Here is a 19,877-nt window from a genome sequence, read left to right as displayed (position 1 = left end):
TATTCACTAGCTCACCTCATTAAAATATTAAAGATAAAATAAATGAAATTAGCCAACAAAGTTATTTTTGTCTTTTAGATAAATACACAGTCAACACTGAAGAAAAAGCAAAGATAATTGATGTCCGTGAGCGTACTGTAGCTTGTATACCTACAGGTAAATCAGTAGGCTGCATCTGTAGACATGAGTGGAATTTATTACATCTGCTGCAGCACCCTCAGCGGGTTAGTTTGAGTGCAGTCGGATGAACATCACAGATGTCAAACCATTGCTGATCCACCTCTTTGTGTGGCAATAGGCCATTTTGTGGCAGAAAAGGCCGGCGCCACCGATCGCGGCTGCCTGCCACTTGCCAAAAACGTGTGCCCTTGAGTAGAAAGATAGCATTGTGGGTGTAGGAGAAGTAGGCAGCATCAATGTTGCCATCTGGATGGTCTCCACTCTCCACTGGAGGGAAAACATCTCTGATGTTTTTGGGGAAGCCTCCTGCCAAGCTGTTGGCTTCCACACTGAATGCATACACCTGTTTGAACAGACAGTCATTTCTCTCTAAAACAGGAGCCGTGTAATTACAACAGAAAAAGAAAATCACCAGAAAAGTTGGCTTCTTTGAATGCACCCCTTATAAAGTAGACAAACAACTAACTATCTTGGGGTGTATACATGACTGCACTTGGTGTGTGATCATTTGCTCAGCATTATTAAATTCCAAAAATAAACATTTTTATATAAAGCAACAGTTACAGGTTGCATAAACAGTAAATATACACACATTTTACTCAAGTTCATCATAAACACAAAGCACAGACATGGCATTCATATTATGTAATTAGCTTTAACATGAACTTCCTAATGCTCAAAAGATTTCCTTTTGCCAACAACTTAAAATGGATTTCCTTTGTACATAATGTTGTACTTATGTACAGGAAATGTTGTACACGATTTAACGCCCTGCACTATTTTATACTGTGTTTACTTACTCAGCAAAGGAATTGGTATTATTGTTATGATTAATAATGTTAATATTATGAATGTTATTATTTTCTTCCTTAGTATGTACAGTTGTGCTCATATTTATTCATACACTTTCATTAAAGAAGGAAATAAAAAACAGCTGCCTGTGAAATAATCTGAAATTGACTCAAGTAATAATAAATTATAATCATATGAAAATCATTACATTATTTTCTAATTCTGGTTTAATAGAAATATGTTTTTAGAAAGCAAACAAATAAGATCATTTATTACATGTTACATCACTCATAAACTGATATTTTGTTGAACAATCCTTTAATGTTTCCGCTCCAGTCAGGTGTTTTCTGTTCCTCTCAGTCAAACTTCTGCACCTGATGACAGGTGTTTTGTCCCACTGTTCAACAGAAAAGTGCTCTAATTTGTCCAGGACCAATTTGTTTGTTTGTTTGTTTTTCTTTCTTCAACTCAATTAAATGAAAAAACAGTGTCTTATATTACTAAATTACATTTTTGCTAATTTTTAGTTATTGTTCCCTTTTTAAGTCTCCAGTTATTTGAGTGACATGTAAGTATAAGTGTGTATATGTACATATGTATGTATAGGTATGTACATATGTTTTTTCTTTTCTTATCTTTTTTCATTCATTCGTTCGTTCTAAAATAAATATTTAAACTTTTAATCTTCAGTATTTATAAAACATACACCTTGTAGGAGCCCTTGTCTCTGTTGTGCTTCAGTTCTGCATCCAAAACTCCTTTCTAAAGATAAAGCAGTCATATATGTATAAGCTAAATGGCTGTAACCATGGCAGCAATGAAAGTTAAAAACATAATCCCTGTTTACCTTCAGATCACCTTTTTTTAAGGGGGAAAAAAACTTACATGAGAGCTTTTGAAGAAGTAGATGTGGGAGTCCCTCCTGTCATAAAAGGCTGTGTCAACGGGGCCAGGCACCCCTGGGAAACCTTCAGAGATTAACCTGGGATATTGATGACCTTCAGAGTCTTGTTTGAGGACGTGGTCATTCTCATTGTCATACCTCCAGAACTGAGTACCTGCAAAAACAGAAGCCCATGAAATACCTGTACAGAACTGATGTTATAGGAGCAAAATTATCTCTCACATTTGGAAAATTCTATCTGTTTAGCTACCTTTGAAAAAGTAAACAGCATCTCTTTTTTTGGACCACACATGTACATATGCATCCACACCATCCTTAGGAATCCCATGCCAACCGATCTGTAGTGGAACTGGATCACCATAACGGGTTCTATTGTTTCTGTTCTCATACAGCCAGTACCAGCCTCCTCTCATGAAATATGTGTTGAAACGGATGACCACCTTCCCGTAAGGTGTTTTTTCTTTTCTGATCCAGTCAAACACTGTGTCAAAGCGACCTTTACAGCCACCTGGTGTCAAATAGAAGCACGATAAAGAAAACAAATTGGTTTGTGTTGATTTACTCTTTAAACTGTGAAGATTACACCGAATGTCTTTTTCTTTGTGACTGAGTATGAACAAGGTAATGCTGTAGCCACCTACCGTAGAGATGCTGTATAGCTTTTCTGTCCATCCAGTCCATTTCAAAGCCCGACTCATGGGGCAGATAGCTTGGCTGCATTATAGATCCAGGTCTGTAGATGTGGGGTAAACCCAAAACGTGACCAATCTCATGAACTGCAACCTAATAAGGGAGTCAACTGAAAGTGTTGTTACTGAACCTTGCAATGTTTTGTTTTTTTTTTTTTTTACTCATTGAATTTTTTTTCATATGCTTACTTTTAATAGACTTATTCCACTGCCAGTATTGGGAGCAGTAAAATGCTCATCATCATCAAAATGTATATCACCAAGGAACCAGGCATGGGCAAATTCTTGACCAGTGCCGTCAAATCTCTGATTGCATCCCAGATGTCTTCCTGTGGGGAGAAAAAAATGCTTTGTGTTGAATATGCGTTGATTTCTCAATGCAAGAATGAGCAATAATAAATCCAATAGGGAGGTATACTGCCATAAATCTGTGTCATCTGTGAAAACTGTAGTTTCAAGAATCATTGCCTTTGCCAACATGGTTGTTTTACCATTAAATCTTAAATATAAATGAGGATGTGGGTCATAACATCAAACTTAAAGATAAACCCTTGCAAACATTCTAAAATGTCTAAATCCTTTGTTATTGTAAATCCCACATTTAAACTATTAGAAAAAAGAAAAAAATGGGACCAAAGTACACTAGTCCAGATCTGCGTGTCTTCGATATTCCCAGTCTGTAAATTAACCCAGTTTAAGTCTCCACACATGGTCCATAGTGCAGATTCTTCCAGCCAAACTTTGTCCACATACATAGACATAAAACCTTGCCAAACCTTCCAACTATTTCTGTAACAGTACTCAGCCTCAGCCAGAACAAAGCCAACGAAGCCAACACCGAGTTCAACTTACCCAAATCTGCCACTACTTGTGAAGTTATATTAAACCAAACCAAAGTCTAATATGTATTTATGAAAATCTGTTGTATCCATCATGTATTGGCTGAGGCCTACCTGTGCCAAAACCCAGCTTGATATCAACATCCTCCAAAGGTGACTGCACATCTTCTACAAATTCCAGTGGCGACACTTCACTCCACATCCTGAAAGCCAGCCTGAAGATGTACCTTTGTTCTTCAATAGTCAGCTGGCTGCTGTACCCTTCGCCGATTAGCCTCCACTTCGAGACAGTCTTAGAAAAGGCCACGTGACCAGTTTCACTCAAATCTCTCTTTTGTCTGTTTTTGGACACGAGAATGGCGAGGTGACGCTTTCTGCGCCTCACTGCATCACTCTGGTTTGTGTTCATACTCTGATTACCCAGACTGATGTCATGTGAGCTGTTTAGAGAAGTAAGATTCAAGAAGTCTGTTGTATTCTTCATGCTTGTGTCATCTGAAATTCCCATGAGAGCATTTTCTGTCTCATTAAAATTTAATACGCCATCTTCAGATGAATTAGCAGAGCCACTGATTATATTGTTTGTTGTGTTGTTGCTGTCAGTCTCTTTAAAACTGTCTCCAAGACTGTTTTCAACATTTAATTCGCCACTGTTTTCAGGTGCTGCATGCCTGTCCAGGTCTAAGTCCTGGTCAGGGACTCCACATCTTGGTTTGTTCATCGCTTCCTTGGTGGCTTCATCAAACACTCCTGTAACAGGCAGACCTGACACCCTTTGAAACTCTTTAAGAGCTGAAATAAATGCTTGATTCTCAGTTTGACTGTCCTGGCCATCTCGATCACCACTTTGAAGAGAGACCCTTGCATGAGGCATTGAGGTTCCCTCCTGTATCGTGGCCTGGAGGTCATCCAGGAAGTCGTCACTGATAAATGTGTCTGAATTCTCCAAATGGATCTCCTCCCAGTTAACTGGTTTGATGAAGCCGTACCTAGAGAGAAATAGCTTAAACAACATCCTGCAGTTACTCATTAGATATTTAATGTGGATATTAAAACGGAAAAGGACATTAAAAAATAATTACCTCCGCTTTATGCTCATCCGTTATGACTGGAGCTTGGTTAGAATCAATCATCTGCACATCAGAATGATCCCGATTATGGAAAAGTCTTTCTGTGTGAATGGAGCTAATATTCATGAAGAAAAGCGAAATGATCAGCTGGATAAAAGTCAGCATCGTGGCAATGGTTTACCCCAGAGGTTCAGTAAAAGTTGTGCTTGTGACAAGCAAAGAACAACGCTGCTTTATAGGATGAGCACGAGTTTCTCCCCACCTATCTAAAGGTGTGACTCTCTGGAGATTGCCTACTTTCGTCACTTCTGCGCCAAAAGTCAACATATATTTACTGCTTACAAGTGATAAATTTGACCGAATTTCAAGGATGCGTTACTCCTGTTACTCCAGTGGCTTTAAACTGGCAATTGCTCATCTGGAGAGAAAGTTTAAACTTTACTTTTATGTGGGCAATAAAGCTGTTTTAGGACCGTTACCAACACCTGCTCTGAACAAATACACACTTCAGTGTTTTACAGTGAATAACAACTAACAGAAATCTTTCACATTATACCAGCTGAGGTTTATTTTCAAAGATAATTCAACATTCACTTTAAAGACATTTCAGATAAACACAAATCTGTCTTGGTGGACATTTATGACACACACATCAAATCTTGTGCAACGGAGCTGCAGCGTATCCAGCAATCATGAGATAAGCGACGAAGTAAAACAGAAAAATTGCAATACACTCATATACAAAAGGAGACATATAAGATAAGGATTCAGGAGGGTTGTAGATGGTCACTGTAGAACCTTGGCGATGGCTCCTGCCAGGTGTTCAGCTGTTGGCTTTTCTGCTGCACAGCTCACACAAAGACCTTCTACTGTCATTGCATCATGAGTAGTTGGACCAATGGCTGCAAACTGGAAACAAAGAGACAGTCAAAGGCACTGAGGAGCTGTTCCATACTACAGGTTTAGGAATTTTTTTCCATGTATCTTTATATTTTTGCATGAATAGCTATGAGGAGAACGTACTTTTATTTGAGTCAGGCTATCGCCTGCCAGCCTCCTTACCACTTCCAGGCAAAACTTTACTCCTGAGGGACTAAAGAAACCTATGCTTGCAGGAGTTCCCTAATAACACACAAACAAATCAATATTTACTGTATTTAAAAAAAACAGTTTCTAAAAAGTGTGGGAGCGGGAGGAGTGTACCTGCTCTGTGAAATAGTTCTTCAGATTTTTCTCAATATCAGGATGTTCAGAGGTTTGATAGACAGTCAACGTCTCTAGGGGAACCCCTGGAAACAAAGAAACAGATCCCCACCATGATAAATGTAGCGCAATTACTATTTTATAATTAGTGTAACCCCAGAGGGTCTCATCACCTTGAGTTTTAATGGTGAGAAACAATAAGAGGAAATGCTTACCATGTTCCCTTAAAGCCGTTGGCAACACTTCCCTTTTGATAGAGCCACAGGGGAAAAAGAGTGGTGGGATATTTGTGTCCTCTCCTACAGGAGGAATTAAGGTCACATTAGTTTTAAGAATAATATTGAAATGTTTATTAAATTAACTGTACAGAATGAGGGTTGTAATAAAATCAGACCATACGTTCAATGATAACACGTGACAGGACCTCTGCTGTCCCCGTGTCTTCTCCCAAAGGGTTCAGACCCAGAGTTTGGACTGTGTAAACAAATCACAAACATGACCACAGATTAAATTAAAACAGAATGAAATTATATGGAAATAATATAAAACTATAAACTAGTTTTGATTTTTTTTCTCTGTCTTCTTTTTTTTTTTTTTTAAATTGTTATTTTAAAATTGAGGTCAACAAGAAGAAGAAGAAGAAGAAGAAAAAAGCTTCTGTGTGGGGTAAAAAAAAAAAAAACTAAACTCTGGACCAAAATGCAAAACACTAACTGGAGTTTTATCTTTTAAACTTCTTTAAATTTCCATTTGCAAACTTGGACATTCTTTGCATCACAACTAAAAAGGTTTATTAATTGAAGTATCAATAAAAATCTAATTAAAGAAGTGCTTTCAGGGAATCCAGAAAGGTTTCTGGACACATGTGACAATAGCTTTTTTTTTTTTTTTTTTTTTGTCTTGTCCAGCATTTTAGCAAGCAGACTGATGTTCTGGATGCTGTGTTCTGCTGAGCAAATTTATTTTGCCAAGGGGAACTTTTATAGATGTAATGATCCCCTTCTATTTCTTGATTCTTATTTTATTTTTCTATTTGTTTTGGATAATTGTTTGGATTACAAAGTTTATGCCGCTGGACCTGACCGGAAAGGATAGAAAAGGGACAGAAAGAGAACAGAAAAGAATACAGAGAAAACATGTTACAATACCAAAAAACATTAGACACAGAGAGAGCATTGCTTATTTGAAAGAAAATGCCAAATCACATTCTGTCGCTATTACAAGAACATGGCTCTATAGTTAAAATCCAAGATGTCTTTTCTGAAGCTCATCTGTGACCTAAAGCAAATATTGGTGCATTATGAAACAAAAATTGAACAACAGTGGTCCAAAACTTTTAAAAAGCTCATTTGTCAAGTAACAAGTGAGAGACGGTTCAATTCCCAAATAAAGTCATCAGTCAACTCAAACCAGTTATGTAACATAACTTTTCTGAACAAAACAAGCATTCAAATGTCATACATCTGTTAAAAAAAAAAAACAAAAAAAACCAGCAGCTTTTATTTGTTCCAACTAAACTAAAAAAAAAAGCAATGACAATGCAAAGCTAAACAGGCTCTGAAATCAGGAAGATGCTACACCTGCTTGTTTTCTTAAGGCGAAATGCATTCGCTGCATATCACAGCAAACTGTTGCTTGTGTATAACAAGTGACTGAATGGAGTCAAACCACTTCACACATGCCTGTGAACACCAGGTGCCCAGCACACTCTGCAGCAATTACAATGGGTTTATGAGGAATACAATGCCTGACAAACGTTTAGAAAATGACTTAAAGTAACCGATGAATTCCTGTGATAACAACTCACCTAATGCTGCAGTGGCCTTCCCAACCACATAGATGGATTTGGCGTTCCATTTGTCTTTCACTGATTTATTCCACTCTAAATGAGTGAGAACAAAATAGTTTTAAGTCTAAAACAGTCGAAAATATATACACAACACAGATCTTAAAATGCTTACAATGTATGTTTTTTTTTCCCTCATAAGATTCTTTATCTGTCCTTTCTCACCTTCTCTTCTTTCTTCTGCTTCCAAACACATCTTTACTGCCTCCACCGCTCTCGGACTGGTAAATATGAGGCCACCGTGTTTATCTGGTTGGAACAGCTAAAAGGAAAGACAGCTTAAATCGCAAGTGCTATTATATTAAGCAGAAAATATGTAGACATGAGACAAATATTAATTCAGTGCCTGTGACAAAGCAGTTTACCTTATCAGACAACGTGTTTAATGAGACAAACTTAAAAGACAGCACAGGGATTAGAGTTGCTTTGTGTCCATGTGATGCCAGCGCCTACAGCATCAAAATATTAAGTCAAGTTAAATGATCACTCTTGTGATAACTATAAAGAATACATATTTTAGCAAACTGGTACATTATGTCTACCTCAATGTAAGGGTCAGGTCCAGACTCTCCCTCTCTTGGCTCTTTAAGAAGCAATACATGCATTTTGGTGATGCCCTTAAAATTTTAGACAAGAGAAAAAAACAACAACAACAGAACAAAACATAAACAATGCTGATGAAGATGCAGTTACATTTAGAAACTGCTGAAAGTGCTGAAAGCTGGGTGTGTGGGCTTATTTAGCTAAGTTACACCCTTAAACTGTCGTATGCAACCTCCTGATAACAATGCTGTTGAGTCACGGTGAGCTCGCTGCTTATGAATAGTAAATAAAAAGCAATAAAGTCATATTTTCCACGCAGGTAGTTTTTCCTTAAGCCGTGTGTTGTTGTTTACATTAGCTAAAAACAGTGGGTGACAGATTAGCCACAGTAACCTTCCCGCTTACAGAACCAATTAGTACGTTTAAGCAATACAAAGTCACTGATTTGTTAGGTATTAAAGGATTGTAATATGAGCGAAAGAGAAAGCCAAAAACAATGAAAAAATTGCACCTAATTCTAATACCTTGAGTCGTTCATGGAGATCATTTTATTCTCAGTTAAAGGAGGGTGAACATTGCACATTTAACAGATTTTCAAACACCTATAGAAAGAAAAATACATGTTAACAGTACATTTTACTTTTATTCGTTCAAATATTCTATATAAAAACATTTTATGATACACTTAAATGTTTTATCACAGTCCTGCAGAGTTTTGAAATAGTTTAAAAAAGTAAACCCCCCGTTTAATAAATGGTTTATTCCATTTCCCGATGCGCAACTGGCCGACATTACGGCTCCCATAGTCGCTTCACAGAACAGCCCGCGTCGCATATCCAGACCCATAATGGCAGCTCCACAGTTTTGGCTTCCATTTCTGCCCTGTTGAACTACAACCTTTGTCCCGCCCTCTTATTTGACACGCTGTTTAATGCTGCAGCATGGCTTCATCGGCTAAGAAGAGAGCAGTAGGTTTGGGTGAAAATCCAGATGAGGACGAAAGCAGTTCCGATGAGAAATCAGAGGAGGAAGAGGATGATTCTGGGGAAGAAGACAGTGAGGAGGAAATTAACGAGGTGAAGGACCAAAACATTCTTAGAACTTGTAGTTGATTTTGCTATCAAGAGATCAAGCTAGCTACTTAGCTGGGTTACTGAGCTAACTAGCTAATCATTGCAATGAAAATACGCTTACTCCCCTCTTTCCAGGAGGTCATAGTGGATTTTGAAGCCCACACCATTTCAGACAACGACTTCAATGGTATAAAGAAACTTTTGCAGCAGGTGAGGGGCGGCGTGATATGTGCAATAAATATTGTCAGCATGATGTCAATGATAACACCTCTTGTCATGTTTGGACTCAGCTCTTCCTGAAGGCTCATGTAAACACATCAGAGATGACAGACATCATCATCCAGCAGAATCACGTAGGAAGTGTCATCAAGGTGAGTTTCTAATCTGTGGGATCTGGTCACAATTGACTGAGAGTTTATTCCCTGTCTCATTTGGTCCCATGATTTTCCACCAGCAAGCTGAAGTACCAGAAGACAGCGATGACGATGACCCAGATGAAGTGTTTGGATTCATCACCATGCTTAACCTTACAGAAAGAAAGGTAACATCTCTCTGGCAGACCAAATTCTACAAACAAAAATGCAATAAGTCATAAATGTTGAAGCTTCTTCATTTGAACTTGGAACTGGTGGTTTTTGCAGGGTTTGCAGTGTGTGGAGGAAATCAAAAAGCTGATTCTAGACCAGTGTGAGAAGAATGCCCCTCATAGTGCGACAGAACAGTTAGAAGAGATCTTCAGTGACATTAGCAAGCCTGTCGGGCTGCTGCTGAGCGAGCGCTTCATTAATGTACCGCCACAGATTGCCCTCCCTCTGCACAAACAGCTCCAGTGAGTTCTACTTTGTCAGCCAATTGTCATTTCAATATTTTCTGATTAAATGTAAAGTATGTTTAGTGCAAGTGAAACATTCACAGGATGGTGTATAAGTACAGAGAGATGCTATTTGGCATGTTGCTGATGCTGCCTGTTGATCTGATAATGTGAGCTATTTATCTTCTTGTACTTGAACTGTTAATTATAAATAACCCCAAAAGAAAAGTTGAATTTCTATCAATTTATTTACATAAGAAATGTGTTGCAGCTTCTACAGCTTTGCATCTTTAACATGTGTATAAACAGAGTTTTGTTATCCTTTTAGGGAGGAAATTGATGAAGCTCAGAGGACTAATAAGCCCAGTGGGAGGTGTCACTATTGTCTTATGATCAGCAAAACCTGCAAAGAAGCAACAAAGAATATTCCAGCCAGAGGAGGCGTTCCCAAAGAGGAGTACATGTTTGTCAATGCGGAGGAGGAATTCTTCTATGAGGTAGAGTCAAAGATTTAAGAAGTTTAATGTTAATCAGGGCAGTCCCGACTTCAAGTATCTAATCAGTAGCTATTTGCCTTTTACTTAAAAAAAACAGAGTAATAACTTTCATCTAAGTTTCCATTTGAAAAGCCAGCTTTAGTGTGTGTGTGTTCTAATTTTTTTTTTCCCAAACTTTGTCCATGTTGTGTTTACAGCAAGCAATCCTGAAGTTCCACTTTTCAGTCCAGGAGGAAGCCGACTCTTGTTTAAGCGGCAGGTGGTCATTTGACGATGTACCCATGAAGCCTTTCAGGACAGTGATGCTGATACCTACAGACAAAATGCCTGCCATTATGGACAAACTGAAAGAATATCTAACTGTGTGAAGTACGCATCAATGCAAAGATATTCAGCTTCATCGAAAATGTTTTCGATGCGGTTATCTCAAAGAAACGTTTCTTTTGAACTGTAAAGACTTTCTACAAGATTTATTTGGGGAAACAATCGTGATGTCACTCAAATGTAAAAATTCTTTATCAATAGATACTGTGGATGCTTTTCTTTAGTGTGTTATGAGCTGGAATAGATAACTGAGTTTGGGCTCACACTTATTGAGATGTAAAATTAAAGACTATTTTAGAGCTCGTGCATTCAGATGTTTCTTTCCACACAAACAGTTGTGCTTGGTGCAGAAATTTCCATGATCACATTTTTTCAGAAAAGTTCTTTGATTAAACAATTACAGCCACATTCTTGTATAATTGAGCCAAAACAGTTTTCCCTTTTGGCACACCTGACTTGATGAGGAAATCAATAAATGCCTCTATTTCCAATTTTCTTCTTAATCTGGGAGCAACTTGCTCTACATTCCAAGTTTTAGGCCGTGTTTACATCTGCTCGAGACTAAAAGCAGACAAGCAAGGAGCGATCATTTTATGTTTTCAAATATTTATGTGCTAAAGCATCTGGATATGACCAGCTATAAGAGGGAATCCACTGAACATGCACTTGCAGTCCTCCTGCTGCTCATATGAACTGAAATACTGGATAAAAGTATTACTAGACAGTCAAGCAGATCAACTATACAAAAAGGGGAAAATGCTGAAAACGAGCACCTACATTTGCTCATTTGTTGGATTTAGGCCATAATTGTTGCTGCTCTTCACAGCATGTTTGACAACCTGACAATCCTGTCTTCAGAGAGGTATGATCCACCACTGTTGCACATTTTCATCCTATTTTAGACAGACTGCAAATATTCTACAAGCATAAAACGTGGTTGGAGTATAACAACCTAAATCTCTGGTCACAGTTTATTGAATCATACATCTGTCATAAGTCTGTGTCACTGCTGCACAGTCTCTGGTGGCATCACTGCCGTTTGCCATTCGCTGCTTCTCTCTGCAACTTCTTGACGCCTCTGAGTCCAACATGTCCTGCAGAAAGTCTTTGCTCTCACTAGGGGGCAGGTTGTAGAAGAAGTACAATGGTGCCGTTTGAATGAACCTAAAACAGATCAGACAAGATTTTCTTTTTTTTTTTTAAATGGACATTACTAAAACTTGAGAAAGCAAGCAGCTGTTGGGACTTGAAAAAGCTTTAAAAACTAAAAAAAAAAAAAAAAAAAAAAAAGATGGCCCACTGTGATATTAAAATCATGACAGTGTAGCATATAGAAATATAAGCCACATGTGGACACATCTGTAATCTGCTTGTGAATAGAGACTGACTTACACTTGAGGGGAAATTTCAGAGACTGTTCTGATGTAGTTATTTTCTGAGAGGGTGTACTCGTTGAAAAGCACCCACTCTGGCAGCCCCAGCTTGTGTGACTGAGCTCCGTAACCGGAGAGCGGGTGCATCTGGGCCATGTGCTTGTGTGTCAAGATGAAGTAGTTTCCTGAACCATCCACATCTCGAGCAATCTAAGTTAAAAAAAAAAAAAAGTGAATAAGTCAAACTAATGAAAGCAATATGAAGAAGCATCACTGTTTTATTTATACCTGCATGAAGAATCCAGCCAACAGAGCTCGTTTGATGTTGTTCGTGTTTGTTTTGGTTCCAAAAGAGGGCTCAGAAATGGGAAGCTCAATTCTGTTCAGAGTGTCTGTCAGCTCTGATCGAATAGCATCAGCCATCTTCAGGGCAGAATAATCCAGAAAATAGTCACGGCACCACTTTTCAGCAGTCATGTCTGAGGAAACAAAGACAGTCACCTGCATATGGATTATATTATTGGTTTGACTTAATAAATAAATGTCTAGTGGACAAAATGTAAAATGTGAGTCATAATCTTGTTCATACTCACCAGATACCGCAATTTGGTTCAATTTTGAAAGCCTACCTCTGAAGAATTGTGACTGGCAATAAATAATGAATGTGACAACCCCAGATGTTTGCTTCTCGCTGACAGTTATTTGAATTTTCATAAATATTAAGCAGCAGATTCTTGGATAAATGGGCCAAAATACATTTCTACAGTACCTATTTGAAATCCTCCAAGTTTGCTCCTTGGTGATACTGCTAGTTATTTGTGTCTAAATGGATTTAACAAAAGAAAACCACTTTTTGTTGATGCACTTTTCAAGCCATGTTTAAACCCAACTGTGTCTGGACAGAAATAATGAGCCTGACATGCCAGGTGGTTTGTTAACAGAAAATGAAAGTGAATGGTTTGACAGAATCAAGCTGTCTTAAAATAACGACAATAGTGCAAATTATTAATTAAAGGTTAAAAAATATATATTCAAGTAAATATGAAGTGTTACTTTATAATTAAGGAGTTGAGACAGATGGGCTTCCTGCTGAAGCCTAGCTCTGCAGACATTTACTCAGATCAAATTTTAGGATTTGCTATATAAACCAAGAGTGGTGTTGTAGTCGTCTCTGGTCCAGGAGTTTCCCTGCTGCAACAGACCTGACACACATCAGCCTTAGTCAACAGACTTGTGCAGAGCTCAACATCAAACTCTGCACAGGTCTGTTGATGACACATTGCTTTGAGTTGCCCACCCCTGATATAAACTGAAACCTGAAAAATAATGGCAAACAGCTCAAAGTGGGTTTGTCACCACAATTTGATTTAATTTTTTTTTTCTTCAGTCTGATATTAAACTCTTCTTTAATATTCATTCATTCATTTTCTAAAACGCTTAATCCAATTCAGGGTCGCGGGGGAGCTGAAGCTGATCCCAGCTGGCTTTGGGTGAAAGGCAAGGTACACCCTGGACAGCTTGCCAGTCCATTGCAGGACCATCACAGATACAAACAACACTCACGCTCTCACACTCACTCCTAGGGGCAATTTAGAGTAACCAAATAACCTAACATGCATGTCTTTGGACAGTGGGAGGAAGCCAGAGTACCTGGAGAGAACCCACGCATACACGGGGAGAACATGCAAACTCCACACAAGGATTGAACCAGTGACCTTCTTGCTGTGAGGCCACAGTGCTAACCACCAGACCACTGTGCAGCCCCCTCCTTTCTAATAAATGTATGTAAAACATAAATTCAAATTAATCCCAGTATTCTATTACTTTAGTTTTTCAGTGTTAAGCAATTGAACAGTGTTATTTTATTCTTTTAATAATCTGTATAACTTTGTCTTTGACTCGTTTTTAATTCAGTTTGATGTCAATAAACTTGTTTTTAATGACATTTTCCCCTCTTACTATTTCTCGATTTGTATGCTCTCATTTCTTTTCCCTGCTTCATTTCCTCACATCTAAGACTCTCCAATCTGGGATTTTAGTTATAGTTGAAAAGTACAGGATGGATGTAACATGCCTTAACAAAATGTGAGTCTTTCTGTAGAGCCTGATATTTTTAAAAGATGTTAATCAATTATATATGTCTGCATCATCATATGTTAACTGTTTTATTACAGGTTATCACTTTATTTTGTTTCCATTTGGGACCAAATATGTAGCAGCTCAATGAAGAGGACAAAAGGAAGAACAGGAAGGTGGTGAAAGAGAGCCTGAACTTCTGTAAAAATAAAAGTTTAGCTCGTAATGTTGTCTTTTATGAAAGAAAACAGAGTGTGAAACACTGAATCCTGCGACTCCAACTGTGCTGCAGCAAATCTAAAAAATGGTTTCTTGCACAGATTAAAATTAATTTCTGTTTCTTACATTGTTCCTTCTGACTTTGTTTAAAGGCGTTGTAGATATTAATGAGGGTGAAGTGATCACCCTCAGGATGCCGGAACTTTCTGTGAATCTGAGCCACTTCATGGGTCATGCCAGCAGATGGCTCCAGGAAGCAGGACGGCGCTAAAAGACAAGAGCCAACAGTTTATTGCCGCTCCTTAAAAGGAGCTGTACATAAATTTCACTCTGATGATGGACACAGTATGGACATACCTGACAACATGGCTGCAATAGTCAGCATTTCATTCACACAGTCGAACTCGCAGGATGCGAGCAGAGCTTTGGCCATTTGAGGATCCAGAGGAATTTCAGACATGATGATGCCAATCTCAGACAAGTTACCGTCGTCATCTAAAGCGGCGAGGTAGTCCAGCTCCTCCAATGCCTGCATGAGGCCCTCTGGATCTGCCAGAAATAAGGAAATAGCAAATAAGTGTAATGTTTCTTTTGTGTTAACTTAGTTACTGTATGCATACTTTAAAAACAAGCGGTCCTGATTGATTCAATCTGTGCATTTTAAGACTTATACTAAAAAGAAGTAAAGATAGAACCAACCAATTAATTATAAAAGGAAAATTAACATTACAGAATTATAAAGATAATAAAAAAAATTAAACTTTTAGAAAAAAAACCCGTTTGAAATAAAGAAAGAATTCAACAAAACTTAAAAAACAAAAAAGATTTGTTGTGTTTATTTTTCTTCTTACATAAACATTCATTCATGGTTTCTTTTCTGTGAATTGTCTGTTTAGTCGTGTTGACACTTATTAATACTTTTCTACAAAAAAGAAAAAAAAAGAGGTTTTTTGTTTGTGTCCAGACCTACAAGTGAGTTTAAAAATGAAAGGACACACACGAAACATAAGCGAATTATGTCCATGCACCTTTTGTGACACAATGACTTATTACCAAACTATTGGCAGAACTTTCTACTTCATTGTACTCTTCTGGAGCTGCACTAAATTAGACATGTTTTATAACCAATAATGAACCGGCTGGTTTTTGTCTGCTCCGTACATGATGGGGTGGGTCACGGCTCAAACAAAGGTTACTAGCCAAGTTGTCAGCTCAGCTAAACCACGGCTGACTGGGCCCAAACAGAAACACGGAGCAAATTCATTTGTTCTTTCTCTTCCACATTTTTTGGCTGCATTTTAGGGTGAGGGAAATGCCTTTGTGGGAATCTGCAACTCAACAATAAAAATGTCTGCTGTCCTGAATTCAGCTTGTCAAATTTCTTACCTGGTCTGTCAATGAAATGACACTGACCGAGGCCAGCTATCTCCAACCTCTTTAGGAAGAGAACTGTTGGTGTAATATTAGACTCCAAAATCTGGGAGGAGGTCTCGAGGGGTAGGCTTGCTTCAGGATACAGACGGAAACATTTACCTAAGAAATGAAGTAGCACTTAAATATGGCTTTGAATTAAAGCTTTTCAACTGAGTAATACTACAAAGTTCCATTGTTCTCTTTTATGTAAAGACTACTAATTGATAATTAAACTAATTGATAATGTGGACAGAGGTCTACTAGAAGATTTGTATTATAGATAATTAAATATATAAGTTGATATCCAATTATAAGTAAGCGTATTTTGTGAATGTATAGTTTACATGATAGGATGTAACATGAATGTACATGACATGCATACATTTACTTATGTAAAAATGGATGTAAAGAGATGATTTTGAATATGTAAATAGCTTGTTTTCCAGGATTGAACTGAAGTGCTGATGTGCTGTGTAACTTTTTACAAGTTTTTGATATTATAATTGTGCCGGACCCCAGGGAGAATAGCTGTAGCTTGCTAAAGCGTGTTCAGGAAAGTTCATTTACCAGCTGCATTTTGGGTAAAGATGTGCAGAGAACATCCTGTTATTCAGGATCGGAGAACATACCTGCTGGTCCTGACAGCTGCCTGCGGATATCTGCCTGACACTGGTTGATGGACTGAAGTTTCTCAGAATAAGCTCTCACTCTGGGATTGTAAACCTAGAGATAAAAAGCATAATGAAACAAATACAGATCGGTGTCAGCATAATGCTCTTTTGGGCGATACGCCTCGTAAAAAAAAAAACAACTAACCAATTTTATCTGGACTCCTGTATCGATGACAAACTTTATAGACTCTGCAGTCCACCACAAGTCCTCCCCGTGTTGGACGGAAAGGAAAACCCTTCTGGTCTTTGTGGAGCCCGATTGTTCAGTCAAGACAGACAGGAGCCCTCGCTGGTTTGGATAGAAGACTATGGGCACCATTTGGTCCAACTCCGACCCCAGTCTCGAACCCTCATTCTGGAGGATGCTGTAAGCACTGTGGACCTCCTTTGGAGAAGCAAGCATAGTTTGTTCAACCAAATTTAAAGCGGCAATCTTTAGACCAATGAAACTGCTCTGAAAAAATAACATCATGATACCTTAGCCGAAGCAAAAAACACGACAACATCTCCGCTCTCTCTGGTTCGATGGATCTCCAACACCAGTCTCAGTGCTGAGTAGAAGTAGTCTTTGTTGCAGGTGTTGCTGTGGACCACCTCAGCAGGACACGAGACCTCCAGACTTATGAGCGGGATGCTGCCATAGTATTTCAGAAGCTTTTCAGTCGTGGGCGGCACAGTGAGGAGCACCACCCTGAGTTCAGGCCTCTGCAGCAGGATGTCTTTAAGGAGACCAAGCAGTACATCTGTGCTTACTGTCCTTTCATGGGCCTGGTCGATGACAATGACTCCATAATGCTCCAGGAATGGGTCTGACATCATCTCTCTCAGCAACATATCATCTGTGCAGTACCTGACAGTTTACAAAAAAAGAGATTTACTGTGCCGCATGTTGTCACATTTGGCAACTGAAAAAAAAAGTGTTTTTTTCCCTTATTTTGCAAGAAACTGGTGGTTAAAACAGAAACGAGTCATTTTCATAGGCAAGAAAAAGGTTTTAAAGCTCAAATTTGACATAAAATCTCATCATTTGGATCTCTGGTTGGTTGATGAATGCAAGGCGAAAATGAACTTTCTTTAAACTCTGTTTTGTTTCACAACACAAGACTACAAAATATCAGTTCCTTTAGCACATGCCCACCTCGAATTTGAACTTAAACAACTTCCTGCTGTGGAGTGAAGTTGACAGAAATATCACAATGTCATTTAATATGTTTCTCTTAGGATAACTTACATTGAAGTCACTTTAAAGAAAAACTATGACTACAAAAGCAAGTTTTAAGACAAGTTAAAATAAATAAGTCATTTGTTGCCGAATCATCTAATTTCCCAGGCTGTCATGCCTTTTCTTGAGAATAATTCCTGTATGAATGTAAAAGATAATAATACACAATAAAAACACTCAAAATGACTGTTTGTGGACTGTACAGTATATTTAAGTGTCATTCTCCTCTTAGCTGTGAAACGGACCAAGTAAGAGCTCATCAACAAACCTCAAAATGGTGTCAGAGGAGCAGCAAGTCTCTAGTGGGATGGTGTAACCCACTTCATGGCCTATGTTCACATCCATTTCATCGGCCACGCGAAGGGCCAGATCCACAGCCTGTTGTTTGTTGGTCTGCGTGCACACAATCATGCCATGCTGGTACTCAGCATACAAGCAAAACTCTGCACACCACTGGGGGATCTGAAAGCAAACAGTCGCCAAAGGTTGTTCACACCTCACACTTAACTCTACCTTTCTTTTTCTTCTTTTTCTTTTTTTTTTTTTTTAAACCATACATAATACATAAACTTGAACACAACATGTTTCTGCCTTCTCAACTGGGGCTTCTCAGTTGCAAGCATGTCGTCAGGATTATACAAACAGCTTTTGTTTAAGCTCACAGCAACACAAACAGTGACAGGAGATGTCCAATGGTCTTATCGTTCAGAATGCAAAATTGCTTTGGCAGCATGAGGCGGCTCCAGCAGATCAGGGCTTAGCAGCAGGAGGTCCCCGAACAGGCCTGCTGGAGCCTTTGTGCACACAGAGAAGCAAGTAAACAGGAGCTTGGACAGCCTCAGATGGACAACATCTGCTGAGTTGGGCAGCTTCTGTTCACAGCAGCATTGCAATTCTGGCCAAAAAAAAAAACAAAAACAAAAAAAACAAACAAAAAACCTCAACCTAAAGATTTAATTTTATTGACTAAGCAGTATGGCTTGAACATGTGGCAACACTGTTGTACTTATAGCTGCAAACAGAGTTTTCCTTCAGTCTGAAAGGAATCAGACGTTGAACAGAAAAGAGATGGAGAAGTAAAACATGCACTATTAGCTTTTTGTCTTAAGTGTCTTTTCAGTAATATAAGACACTTTTTTTTTTTTTTTAGAATGAAAATCATTCTCAAATTTATTCCTGATTAGATTTTATTTAGTCTTACCTGTGTACTCCTCCCAGTTTTTGCAATTCCAGACACAATAACCAGCTGGTTGTTTACCAGAGCATCCTCAAACTGGCACCTGACCTTCCACACAGGCAGAGTTTTCCTCTCTTTCAGTAATTTGTAGTAACGAGAGGAAAAGGGCAATCCATCGAATGGGTTTAACTCCAGATCATCTCCAAAGCCACATGAAATGTCCCCGGGAGTTTCCTCACTGCAGGAAAAAGTGCCAGGCTCTGCAGAATCACTCCCTTTCGACATGATGCAAATATTAAAGAAACAAACACAGAGAGGTTTTCCAACCACCGATGTTCAGGTCCATGCACTTCAAATCGATGATTTGGACGGATTTTAAGGTTAACTGGTCATATATCGCAGAAAAAAGACAATAAACGAGGCTGGTCAGAGTTCGGGGTTTCCACTTTGGAGCTCGCTGACGCGCAGTGCGCACCGGTGCGTAATTTCCACCACAGCGTGGCTCCACACGTGTTAGAATTTGCGCACGGCCCGATATTCTCCACTGAGAGATGAACACGAAGCTGTGTCATAATCTCCGGACTATTAACCGAATGATCACGTGTAAAGCAGCAAGTACAACCTGTGTTCTCACCAGCAACAATATCCTCAAAATATTCTGCACGCAATGCTATTAGTAGTCTGATATGGGACTTCTTTTTTATTTGTTTGTTTTTATGTAAGATATCTCACAAGAATAAACACACAAGTAAAAGGGGAAGCTGTGCATCTTGTTATATATCAGCATATAATAATACTGAGGAGGATTGTGATGATGATGGTGATGATGTTTTTCCATGTTGGTGATATCTGTATTACATTTAATTCACTTAATGCAGTGTTTTTCAACCACTGTGAGAGATTATCAGGTGTGCCCTGAGAAATGACCAAATTTCACCTAATCGGTCTAAAAAGC

General features: G+C 38.6%; 4 protein-coding genes across 4 annotated transcripts; 1 reads left to right on the top strand and 3 right to left on the bottom strand.

Moving 5' to 3' along the window:
- Positions 1 to 217: 217 nt before the first annotated feature.
- Positions 218 to 4,651, bottom strand: mmp21 (matrix metallopeptidase 21; the record flags this gene model as incomplete). Its single annotated transcript, XM_079261201.1, has 7 exons — positions 218 to 523; positions 1,858 to 2,030; positions 2,127 to 2,384; positions 2,518 to 2,659; positions 2,755 to 2,894; positions 3,519 to 4,407; positions 4,487 to 4,651. Coding segments are annotated over 7 exons (2,073 nt in total), but the record flags the coding sequence as incomplete, so codon positions are not given.
- Positions 4,652 to 5,017: 366 nt separating this feature from the next.
- On the bottom strand, positions 5,018 to 8,612 carry uros (uroporphyrinogen III synthase). Its single transcript, XM_079260754.1, has 10 exons — positions 8,591 to 8,612; positions 8,066 to 8,140; positions 7,889 to 7,972; positions 7,689 to 7,785; positions 7,485 to 7,559; positions 6,077 to 6,151; positions 5,893 to 5,976; positions 5,678 to 5,763; positions 5,498 to 5,596; positions 5,018 to 5,383 (listed from the first exon to the last, which is right to left on the bottom strand). Exons 2-10 carry the CDS (start codon positions 8,126 to 8,128, stop codon positions 5,261 to 5,263), a joined length of 786 nt encoding a protein of 261 aa, XP_079116880.1. The 5' UTR covers positions 8,129 to 8,140; positions 8,591 to 8,612; the 3' UTR covers positions 5,018 to 5,260.
- Positions 8,613 to 9,004: 392 nt separating this feature from the next.
- bccip (BRCA2 and CDKN1A interacting protein) lies at positions 9,005 to 11,077 on the top strand. Its single transcript, XM_079261380.1, has 7 exons — positions 9,005 to 9,142; positions 9,275 to 9,349; positions 9,430 to 9,510; positions 9,594 to 9,680; positions 9,781 to 9,968; positions 10,279 to 10,447; positions 10,645 to 11,077. Exons 1-7 carry the CDS (start codon positions 9,008 to 9,010, stop codon positions 10,813 to 10,815), a joined length of 906 nt encoding a protein of 301 aa, XP_079117506.1. The 5' UTR covers positions 9,005 to 9,007; the 3' UTR covers positions 10,816 to 11,077.
- A 665-nt stretch (positions 11,078 to 11,742) lies between these two features.
- On the bottom strand, positions 11,743 to 19,207 carry dhx32a (DEAH (Asp-Glu-Ala-His) box polypeptide 32a; the record flags this gene model as incomplete). The annotated part of the gene is made up of 11 exons (XM_079261200.1): positions 11,743 to 11,935; positions 12,164 to 12,354; positions 12,433 to 12,623; positions 14,566 to 14,706; positions 14,797 to 14,988; positions 15,826 to 15,972; positions 16,482 to 16,575; positions 16,669 to 16,908; positions 17,001 to 17,373; positions 18,014 to 18,207; positions 18,947 to 19,207. The coding sequence occupies 11 exons, from the start codon at positions 19,205 to 19,207 to the stop codon at positions 11,743 to 11,745; spliced, it is 2,217 nt and encodes a 738-aa protein (XP_079117326.1).
- Positions 19,208 to 19,877: the final 670 nt, after the last annotated feature.

This window comes from Telmatherina bonti (genome assembly GCF_933228915.1).
Source record: "Telmatherina bonti genome assembly, chromosome: 21".
Lineage (NCBI taxonomy): Eukaryota > Metazoa > Chordata > Actinopteri > Atheriniformes > Telmatherinidae > Telmatherina > Telmatherina bonti.
This window is presented reverse-complemented; position numbering and strand designations above follow the sequence as displayed.

Coding starts and splice junctions, on each gene's coding strand:
- uros (XM_079260754.1), bottom strand. CDS start 8,128: ATGCATGTATTGCTTCTTAAAGAGCCAAGAGAGGGAGAGTCTGGACCT. Junction 7,560..7,688: donor AGCAGAAGAAAGAAGAGAAG/GTGAGAAAGGAC, acceptor TCACTCATTTAG/AGTGGAATAAATCAGTGAAA. Junction 6,152..7,484: donor GAAGGCCACTGCAGCATTAG/GTGAGTTGTTAT, acceptor TTGTTTACACAG/TCCAAACTCTGGGTCTGAAC.
- bccip (XM_079261380.1), top strand. CDS start 9,008: ATGGCTTCATCGGCTAAGAAGAGAGCAGTAGGTTTGGGTGAAAATCCA. Junction 9,350..9,429: donor TAAAGAAACTTTTGCAGCAG/GTGAGGGGCGGC, acceptor GTTTGGACTCAG/CTCTTCCTGAAGGCTCATGT. Junction 9,969..10,278: donor CCTCTGCACAAACAGCTCCA/GTGAGTTCTACT, acceptor TTATCCTTTTAG/GGAGGAAATTGATGAAGCTC.